This window comes from Zeus faber (genome assembly GCF_960531495.2).
Source record: "Zeus faber genome assembly, chromosome: 3".
In the NCBI taxonomy this organism is placed as follows: domain Eukaryota; kingdom Metazoa; phylum Chordata; class Actinopteri; order Zeiformes; family Zeidae; genus Zeus; species Zeus faber.
The window spans coordinates 1745322-1755842 of NC_137190.1; the positions used below are offsets into that span (position 1 = coordinate 1745322).

Here is a 10521-nt window from a genome sequence, read left to right on the forward strand (position 1 = left end):
ATCATGGGGGCATCATGGAGGTGTCATGGAGGCATCATTGAGGCATGTTGGAGGTACCTCCACTTCCTGTGTTTAGGACTCATCGTTCTTTACTCCGTTCTACTGAACTCACTTGCTCTGTGTCTTGTGCTTTTCTGACAGATCAGGTTCACTCCTTCATTCGTCTTTCCTCCTGGTTTACCCCCCCCCCCTTCTGCCTCCAAACTGCCAATTAAAACTCCTTTGTCCTCCCGGGAAATCAAGGCTGTTTTTTGTTGAAGACTGGCAGCAGGTCCAGACATCCCAGCCTGCTCCCTGTGGATCTCATTTCACCACCGCCGCACATCCGTCTCTCTTTTTTCAACTTCTTTTACTTTTTGTCAGTATTTGTCACTGGTGCTCCTCACGTCCGGCAGGAACATGGAGAAGTGAAAATTAGCACGTTGCTTTTAGTGGTGGTAAAGATGTTGGAATGGGCTCCTCATGCAGATGTTCATTCATCAGCTCCCTTACGATGCCGACGTCGACACAACGGGGCCTCCCCCCGCTTTGAAGACCATCCCAGAGCTTTTTAATAACACGGAGAAACCAGAGAACGTGATTAGGTTCCATGTAAAGCAACGTAATGAATTTTACCGCAGGTGGAATCAGCTCCGAATGTAGGAAACATGGTCAATCGATGCGTGTGCGTTATCATAACGGATGAACCTCCGTTACGTCTCATTAGTGTGATCAGAGCTCTTCTCCTTCTCAGCACGTCACACTTTGTCAAAGTAAAAGATCATTTCACCTTATTCACACCATCCCATGCAGTAGAACCTGCAGTTCCAGCTGAGTGGTTTTTGTCTGCTCCTGGAAACCACGCGATGAGGAAGAGGAAGTGTTGGAACCACCTCTGATAATGTGACAAGTTCAACAAAATTGGAAAGTTCTGGATTCGCAAATTCAACTAACTTTGGCCACGACTGGGTTCCTTTGGCTTGTTTTCTGATTTTGTTATATTTTTCTGCTTTTCTCATCTATTCATATGGACCTTGTCCTCTTTCAGGTGTTTTTGGTTTCCTCTGGGTTTCTGGGTGTTTGTCCTTCTCTCCCTGGCGGATCAGGGTGTGGCTTCAAAAGCTGCTACTAGAAGTCAAAGCAGCTTGATGACAGGGGATGAGCATCAGTAAACAACCACATACCTGCACAACGCAGAGAGAACATGGTTTGAGTTGTTTCAGAGTTCCCCACCAGGACATGGACCAGACCGGCAGGACTTTGCTTGTGTGATTTTGAGCGCTCTTCGGTTTGGTTTTGTGCAATTTCATCCATTTCCACTACAAATGAGGGATTGTTATTACTGTATGAATTCAATGTTCTAATCAATCCATCCATTTGTTACTTTGGTTCTGTTTGATTGAGCTCTAGAACATGCAGGTGCACGTTAACTGTCATGTGCTGCCCCCTGGTGGTCAACACTGGTCGGTGACGTCGACTGTAGTGAGGGTCATGTTCTGTCGTCTAATTCAGACTTTATCAGGGACATTGCAGCTTTTCTTTGTGATCGTATGTATATCACTTCGTCATCATTCTGGGAGCAATCTTTTAGCGTCTCTTTGTTATATAGTCCAACATATTAGAAGAGACTTTTTAAAAACGTATTAAATAAGACTAAGATGTGCAGCACGGATCAGCTCAGCTCTTTAAGAAGCAACCGAATGAAGACATTTAAAATATGGTTTATTTGATTAATTTTCAGCAAGATGCAAGGCTGTGTCATATATTACAAATTTAAAATAGTCGTATGTTAAGTCATGTTTTTGTAAAAATACCAATAAGTTCAAAAGAAAACTGTACAGGGCTAGATTTGTAAAACACCTTCATTCCAATGCAACACCTTCAGTTTTCTGAGCGAAACATTCACCAGAAAGAAGGAGTCTTGCTTCTTGTTCAACAGTATAAAAGCTTTATTGCTGGGCATTTAAACAAAGACTTCCAGTATGATGATACAAACTGGTAGGAATTAAAGAATGGTCTGACGCTGCTTATTATAAAAACGGATCCTCCATTTAATCTATCAGCGTTTTCAAAGCAGCTGATTGGTCCCAAATGACTCAACATGGCAGTGATGAATAAAAACGCTTGAAGATGTTTTCAGGAAATGTGATGCAGCTCCAAATACACACATGTGCTGGAATATGTACAAGTAGGTGTCGTCCTTTAAAAAACTACTGTTCCGGTGAACTAGTCATCCACACACACACACACACACACCTCTCTCCCTCCTTCCAACATCTTTCTTTTGGTGTGAAATGATTGTGACTCTAAGCTTTTGACTTTTTCCATCCCTCCCTCCCTCCCACCTCCTCCACCTCAGAACACCCCCGGCAGCAGGCGGTAGGGCACGGCGTCAGTGTAGCGCCCCCAGTGGTGGCCGTACTTGCTGCAGCAGCGGTGCTCGTCCCGCAGGCAGCGGTGCACCAGCAGGATGCTCATATAGACGATGTAGAAGTACGGCAGCAGGTGGGCTGAGCCGCAGGCGGCGCAGTACGCCAGCGCCCCCATCAGGTCGCCCGTGTAGTTGAAGTGGCGGGCCACGCCCCAGAAGCCCGAGGTCAGAAGCTTGCTGCGGTGCACGCCACCGTCCGCAGAGCGGTACGAGCACTCGATGAAGGTCGGCCGCCGACCCCAGATATTGCACTGGCCCTCGGTACGGCGGAACAGGTCCTTCTGGTGGTTGGAGCTGCGGAACACGTAGTATCCCAGCATGCCGAGCGCCAGGACGCCCGCCGCGTGGGGGGTGGAGAGCTCAACCGGGTGGTAGACCAGGTAGAGACCCTGCGGAGAGGCGGAGTCCCGGGGGCCAAGTCAGAGGATGCTTCTATACGACATGTACAACTTTACTTCTTTAGATCGCCTTCAAAACCCTCTGATAGCAGCACAGTGCAGCTCGGCACAACAGAAAACTCGCTGTGCTTGTGTTTCTCTGGTTCAACTGAGGAACAAGTTTAAAGCAGCCGTGTCTACATCAGGCTGGAGGACCGGACAGGAACGAACATCCACCTTCAGTTGAGTTTTCCAGAAAATGAATCCTTGTTAAAGGTGCAGTGTGTAGAATTTACAGAACGAACTTGGCAGAAATGGAACATAATATTCATAAGTATGTTTTAATACTTGTATAATACCATGAAAATAAGAAGTTGAATGAGACTGTGGCAGCCCCAATTACCTAGACTCAGGACAGGCATGGCTGCTCAAGCCACACCATCCCCACACCTCAGAGATGATCTACACAGAGCGGGGACGCTTCCACGAGGACGCCATGTTGTTGAGGGCGGTGTATTCAGTTGGTTGCAATCTGCAACCTCACCACTAGATGCCACTAAACTCTACACGCTGCACCTTTAAGTAAAAATTCTCTTTACCTTCCAGAGGAAGGGATGCAATTTGTGCCACAAGGCACAGTGGAAATAACAAATGATCCATAATACAGTAATAATGAATGACATTATTACAGCTTTTCAATAACACTTGAAAAAATAAAAATACTTCATTGTCAACGCTGCTTATGGTAGATACTACTATGAGCATACAGTATTTAGTGCACGTGTACCTGCAGGGTGTAGAGGTAGGGCAGCCACACGCAGTCCCCCCAGCCCAGGTACCACCCAAAGTGGTCGTGACAGATGTCGATGGTCTTCAGGTACCACGCCTCGTTCCAGAAGAAGTCCAGCACGTACACGGCCTGAGGAGCAACGTGCACACAAACTGAAACATACTGAGGGGAATCACTGGACTATCCCCTCTTCAACCAACATACGCACATGTTTATTTCAAAGGCTCTGATCTATTAGAGTGTGAATGGAATTTGTTAAATGATTTGTGTCAATTAATAACAGTCATCATTTGAAAAACAACCTATGACTGAAGGGATGCATGAGCGATCTGATGCAAATAAAATGTGATTTAAAAAGTTTTTCACTTCCCAATGTGCTTAAATCTCCAAAATTGTGGCTTGTAATTCATTATAAAAAATGAATCTTGTATTTTCTTTTCAAGCAGTTATTGGTGTAGTAAAAATGTATTATTACAATCAAAGCCAACACTAATTCACACAGATGTTTTTACCGATCTGTTCTAGTTCAAGTTCGTGTCTTTATATGTGAACCTGTCGACATTTTGGCCTGAGCCATCAGTTTGTTCCCCCGCGAGCGGCGTGCGCAGGGTGCCATGCGCACAGAGCAGAGTGCACACGGGGCGGCGTGGACGCAGGGTGGCGTGGACGCGGGGTGGCGTGCACTCTGGGCGGCGTGCACGTGGAGCAGCGTGCTCACCTGCAGCAGGTTGACCAGCAGCATGGAGTTGGAGACGTGGCCGTGCAGCTGCTCCTGCTTGGCGGCGTACGACAGGTTGATGAGCGTCCAGGCCACGATGCCCGGGCGGCCGTTGAAGAAGAGCTTGAAGTCGAACCAGGTCCCCACGCGGGGGTTGAACTCGATGCCCATCATGAAGTTGTAGAAGACGTTCCCTGTGAACTTGCTGCGGAATCAAGTTCAAGTTCAAGTTCAAGAGATAATTTGTCACATACATACACACACACACACACACAGAGGTTTGTATGGATTTAGTGTGATTTACAAAACAAGCACTAGGGGCTGGGAGATACCGACAAAATAAAACATCACAATATCTTTTGAGGATTATAATATAATATAATAAACCTTGATATCAATGACTTTGTGTGATATGAGACTAGATACCATCTGGGAATTGTGTTTGCATCACTTTACTGTAATGCATCTTTAAAGACAACACTTAACGACTGTATATTTGAAGGTATTTATTTAAACTATTTTTGTGGGGTGAATCGTACACCGTATGAGTTTGGTTATAACATCATTTAAAATCAATGTTCTGTCTCAATGTATTATTTTATGTTATATTATAATTTGTGTGTAATAAGCAGGATAACGTTCAGGTCTTTATCACTAAATAAGCTCCTTCAGATCAGTACCAGACCCGACCTCCCTGTCGGGGGTTATTTGGCCGTAACGACCGTGCGGCTGCACATTATCCTTGACACATCACCCTGACGAGTCCCGGTCCCAACACCGTGTTTCAACAGATCTGACCCTGAACAGCGGTGGATCTGTGTCCGTTCATGTGTTTGTTGATGTTGCTGTCGTCCCGCTCGCTCCTCACCAGTCCTCTGCGTTGGTGGGGAACAGGTAGGCCTTGATGAAGGCGAAGATGGACACGGAGTAGCCCAGGATGTTGGCGCACCACATCAGCGGGATCCAGTTGTCGAAGATTATGGTGGGAGAGAACCAGTGGAACCAGTGGGCGTTGGCCAGCCACAGGGCGTGGCTGAGGATCCAGCACTGCAGCCCGTTGATCTGGTAGCGGTTTATCAGACCTGGAACAGGAGGAAAGGAAACACATGAAACGGCTGATGGAGAGGTTATTTAGATGATTGTTTTCTTGTGTTATTTTTCAAACAACAAAATTTGAATCATCTAAATCGTGGGGTTATTTTTGACCTGGTATGTGCATGCTGGGTTCAAACATCTCTCAGATTCTTGTGGATCTGTGAAGAATATTTCTTTCAGATTTCAAAACACCCAGTCGGCTGGGTTTTGGTAAGAGTGCGACACAAAGCCTCATGATACGATTATATATATCAATATACTGACATTTTATACTTGATGATAATCACCACCAAATTTTGAGTTTACCATCTGAAAAATATTTCACAGAACAAATTCAGTCTGATACACAAATGTTGTATTTCAATTCATTCGTGACAATGGTGGTGATATAAAAAAAAACAATTATTTCAATTTCAGAAATTGAAACAATAGAATTGAATGGTATCAGGGTATAGATTTATTTAACACAGCTCTAGTAACCAGAATGAGCATGTGCAGTACCATAGGGGGATGGTAGCTCAGGCGGTAGAGCTGGTGGTCTAGTGATGTAAAGGTTGCTGGTTGGATCCCAGGCTCCTCCTGCTAGCATGCTGTAGTGTCCTTGAGCAAGACAATTAACCCCTAATTGCTCCTGATGGCTGCGTCCGTCGGTGTTTGAACAATTGTAAGTCGCTTTGGATAAAAGTGTCTGATCAATGACTAAATGTAAATGTAAATGTAAATGTAAATGTAAAATGTAAATGTACCAGCAGGAGTGCGCGCTCCATCCTGAACTCCCCCTTTGTATCCTGGGATGAATTTATGGGCGACGTCAGGAATGCACATGTACAGGAACAGCTGAGGGACACACAGAGCAACCGGATGACACAATGAGATAACATTACTAAAATACAATAACTACGAAAGCTGTAGGAGACATGTAAATGTCTTGTAGTCGGGCTGCTGCCCCCTGGTGGCCACAGTGCTCTGGTGCATTCATTACAGATCTGTGTTTTGTTTGCGCTTTTGACCCTGTAAGTTCAAGTTCAAGTTCAAGTTCAAGAGATTATTTGTCACATACATATACATACGTTCATACATATATGCAGTGAAATGTCATGACACCCGGTGATTACGCACAATAAGCTCTATAAATACTAAAAAATACCAAATAAGACGCCTGAGAGACCGCACATTGATTTCAGTGATTTACCATTGTATTTTAAATGCTGAAATCACATTTATCAAAGGCTTAAATTTAATTATATTTATTATATATATATTATCCTAACATAATCAAACAATACACATATTCATTCATCCATCCACCCAACACTCTGGGTACCTGGACGAGCTGCTTCAGGACAATGACATAAGAGGACGAAGACACATCGAGTTGGAAACAAAGTCTTGGCGCCAACGTTCCTCACCTGGAAGGACACCCAGACGGCGTAAATCTTGGCGGCGGCCCAAGTGAAGGAGGGGGCCCGGCCCCAGATGGAGAGCAGGGTGGTGTCCCCGCGGTACAGCTCCAGGAGCGGCTCGCTGACCGAGCACTGGTACTGGTCGCACGCCATCACGAAGAAGAAGACGATGAAGGGCGCGAAGCAGAGCAGGGCGATGACGCTGGCCAGGGAGAACCAGTCCACCTCCCTGAGAACCAGAAGGACACGGCGCCTGAGAACCTCTGACAGAACATGTAACAGAACCTCTAACAGAACTTCTAAAAGAACCTCGAACAGAACCTCCCACAGAAACCGCTGCCATTTGGGGACTCATATCAGCTTTTTCATATTTTATTGGGGTCATAAATAACTACAGTGCCGTCATATCCCACAACCTTTCTAGTCTAAATGAAAGATGGGAAGATAAGACCTTAAATATCTCACAAAATTTGTCTGAAATGTTTCAGGAAGTTTTATTTGACAGTTAACAGTTTTGGTGTAATCTCTGGCTTTACATGATGGTGTAGTTAATGTGTCACAGGGAGCATATTCTCCTAAATAACCATCCAAAAGCCTTTCTGAGAAGCTTGGTTTTGGATGAGGAACGGTGAAACATTCAGCAGTACACGTTCTGTCGGAGGTTTCTTGGATTTCAGTATTTACCTGAAGCAAAAGCTTTGTTGAAATGTATTTGAAATTGGGGTATTTTTAAAATTATTATTCTTAGCATCGTGAGGTACCATGCTCTCCCCCACTGCGTCTGAGGTTCATCTTCTGCCGCCGTCCCGTTGGTGGCGGGCTTGGTACGCCTCCTGGTGGCCTCCATAGGCACTGCACTGTTCTGCTCCGGGACGGAGAAGAACAGAAGGAGGAAGATGAAGGAGTTCACCTGGGAGGAAGGAGGTGAACAGGAGGTTCTGCTGTAAAGTTCACCTTTTTCATGCCCCACGGTGCATTTCACAGAGACAACTACAAAGTGAAATGAACTGTGATTACATGTAAATTCAATCAAATGTAATGAATGTGGGAAAAATCGATTACAACTCCTAAAAGTATTCATTTCAAAAAGAAAAAGTGAAATTTAAAAGAAAAAAAATCTTAACCTCTAATGTTATTCTTCTGAGAGAAGGTTTAGCTGTAACTGGGATAAACAGTTGGTTTGATTTGCTTTGGACAAAAGCATCTAATCGGTAATGTAATGTGATCAGTGATCAGTAATGTAATGTAATGTTATGCAAAAAAAGTTGTGATGGCACAATTATTTCCAGACTTTTCCAGCAACAGAGAACAGATACCAGACGAGGAAGGTGACATTGAGTTAAGTCTTTTGGAACCAGAACAGAATCTTGAGGTAATGAGCAGAAGTGGGAAATTAAAGTGCACGCACGCACGTGAACAGCAAATTAAATTTAAACTGACTGCGTTTAAGATTTCATCCGTGGTATTAACACACACACTTGTTTTCTGGTTCATTATCTAAATATTCTTTGCGTGGTTCTTATTTTCACTGCATTCTATTATCATTATGAGGGGTTCAGCCCGAAGGCAATTTGTTATATATGTGCAGGGTGTGGCTCGGGTGTGGCTCGGGGGGGCTGTGCATGGGGCGAGGTGTGTGTGTGCCGCGGTCTAGACTCCATTGTGTATTGGTTGCTTGGCACAGGATCTGCGCTGGGTGGAGAAGAGAGGGACCCGATGCTGCGTTCCATGGCAACTCGAAAAATTGTAACTTGTGTTAGGAGGAAGTAATGCTGCGTTTCATGAGAACTTGGAAAATTGTAATTGGTCCCAGAGAGTCGTCACTGCGTCATCATTGCACGACACGGCACCAAACGGTCACGTGAAAACACTGCAGTGTACCGATTGGTCACAGAGAGTCGTCACCGTGTCATCATTGCGTTATGATTGCGTGACAAGGCACACGAGGGGGAATATGGGGGGGGGGGATGGTGGCTCAGGAGGTAGAGCTGGTGGTCTAGTGATCTAAAGGTTGCTGGTTGGATCCCAGGCTCCTCCTGCTAGCATGCTGTAGTGTCCTTGAGCAAGACACTTAACCCCTCATTGCTCCTGATGGCTGCGTCCGTCAGCGTTTGAACAATTGTAAGTCGCTTTGGATAAAAGCGTCTGATCAATGACTAAATGTAAATGTAAATGTAATATAGCCACGAACTCCCGAAATACAAGCAGCTTATTAACTGTCCGAGCAGAGAGGATTGATGGGTTGCTCCATGCAGGGTCTGCGGCGGGTCGAGACCAGAGACAGCACAAACTGATGCTGCATTCCATGGGAACTCTGATAATTGTGATTTGTGTCGGTAGGAAATTATGCTGTGTTTTGCGGGAACTCAAAAAAACTGAAATTCATGACCTACACAACTAACGTGGACTCTGTGCATCTTTATTTTTATAATATATTATTATTATAATTCTAATAATAATAATGATTATTATTATTATTATTATTATTATTATGGGTCCAGCCAGCATGGCTTTTTTATTTTTAATCTCTTTGGCGTTTTTCAGGTTAAAAGTATGTGGAACACGACAACCGCAGTAGACACAGACATGGTTGAGGCCACCTTGGAACCGGGACGTTGCAAACGTCTTGTCGTTCGAGTTTGATCGAAATTAATCCACATTTAGAGAATAAATTTGTGAAAAACTGTTTACATTGTGAACATTGTCAACTGTAACATTGGCGCGTTTTCATTAGTTTCAGGAGCGGGGTGCTTTGTGACATCATCATCCAAAGTTATGCAAGTCCAAGCTTCGCCTCTCGGAACACGTTCACATTCAGCCACTTGTGCCCTGTGCAGACAATCGGAGCCGACACTGCGTTTAATTGAAACTCGGAAAACTGTACCTCGAAAACTGTAACCCAGTCACAGAGGGCGTCTTCACACCACAGGAAGTTCTAAGAACCTTTGGAGGAAGCGTCACTGGGGCATTTAAACTAAACCATAACAGAGGAACATCCAGGGACGCAAGTGCAAAACGATGTGTTTTACAGAACCTCGGAAAACTGTAATACATACCTAGAATGATTACACTGGGCCCTGTGTATTGCTGCCTGCAGCTGTATTTGTTAGTAGTAGTAGTAGTAGTAGTAGTAGTAGTAGTAGTAGTAGTATTGCTTTGTTTTAGGTCTCTTTAATTTTGTGGCTGTCCCCATGGATTTCATACCTGCACTTTCTGCTTCCATGCTTATGTGTTGCGCTTACGACAAGAGACGACACACGCACACACGCACGCACGCACGCACGCACACGCACGCACGCACGCACGCACACACACACACACACACACACACACACACACACAGTATTGACTCCCAACACGCGGAGCAGATGACAGAATGGAAGGTTGTGTGCATTGCATGATCATCAGTTTATACCTCAGCCATTAACGTCCCTTATATTTACTGTTGTACTGTTGCTAATGAACATAATAATAAAACGAATTCCAATCCCTGTCGGTGTCTTTCCATCCTGGACGGCTCCTCACCGACAGAAGAAATAAAGGCACTTAACGCCAGGTAACTGCCTTTAAAGTGTGTTTTCTGTCTCACCTGGTCCGGGTCTCCAGCTGCGTCCAGCTGCGTCACGCTGCAGGTAGAGCTGACGGCGACGACGTAACGGCGGACACGGAGCAGCCTCAAGCCCCGCCTACCGCCCCGCGACGTCACACGTATCAATCAATAGCGTGCC

The 10521-nt window shown here is 45.1% G+C and overlaps 1 protein-coding gene across 2 annotated transcripts; it reads right to left on the reverse strand.

Annotated features, from left to right (window-relative positions):
• Positions 1–2334: 2334 nt before the first annotated feature.
• Positions 2335–10462, reverse strand: dhcr7 (7-dehydrocholesterol reductase; the record flags this gene model as incomplete). Of its 2 annotated transcripts, none has more annotated exons than XM_079997582.1 (8): positions 10383–10462; positions 7555–7655; positions 6800–7022; positions 6137–6227; positions 5164–5377; positions 4296–4500; positions 3575–3706; positions 2335–2799 (listed from the first exon to the last, which is right to left on the reverse strand). In XM_079997582.1, exons 2-8 carry the CDS (start codon positions 7638–7640, stop codon positions 2335–2337), a joined length of 1416 nt encoding a protein of 471 aa, XP_079853708.1. In that variant the 5' UTR covers positions 7641–7655; positions 10383–10462. The 2 variants fall into 2 exon arrangements, with proteins under 2 accessions (XP_079853708.1, XP_079853707.1); XM_079997581.1 differs by having other exon boundaries at positions 7555–7703; positions 10383–10424.
• Positions 10463–10521: the final 59 nt, after the last annotated feature.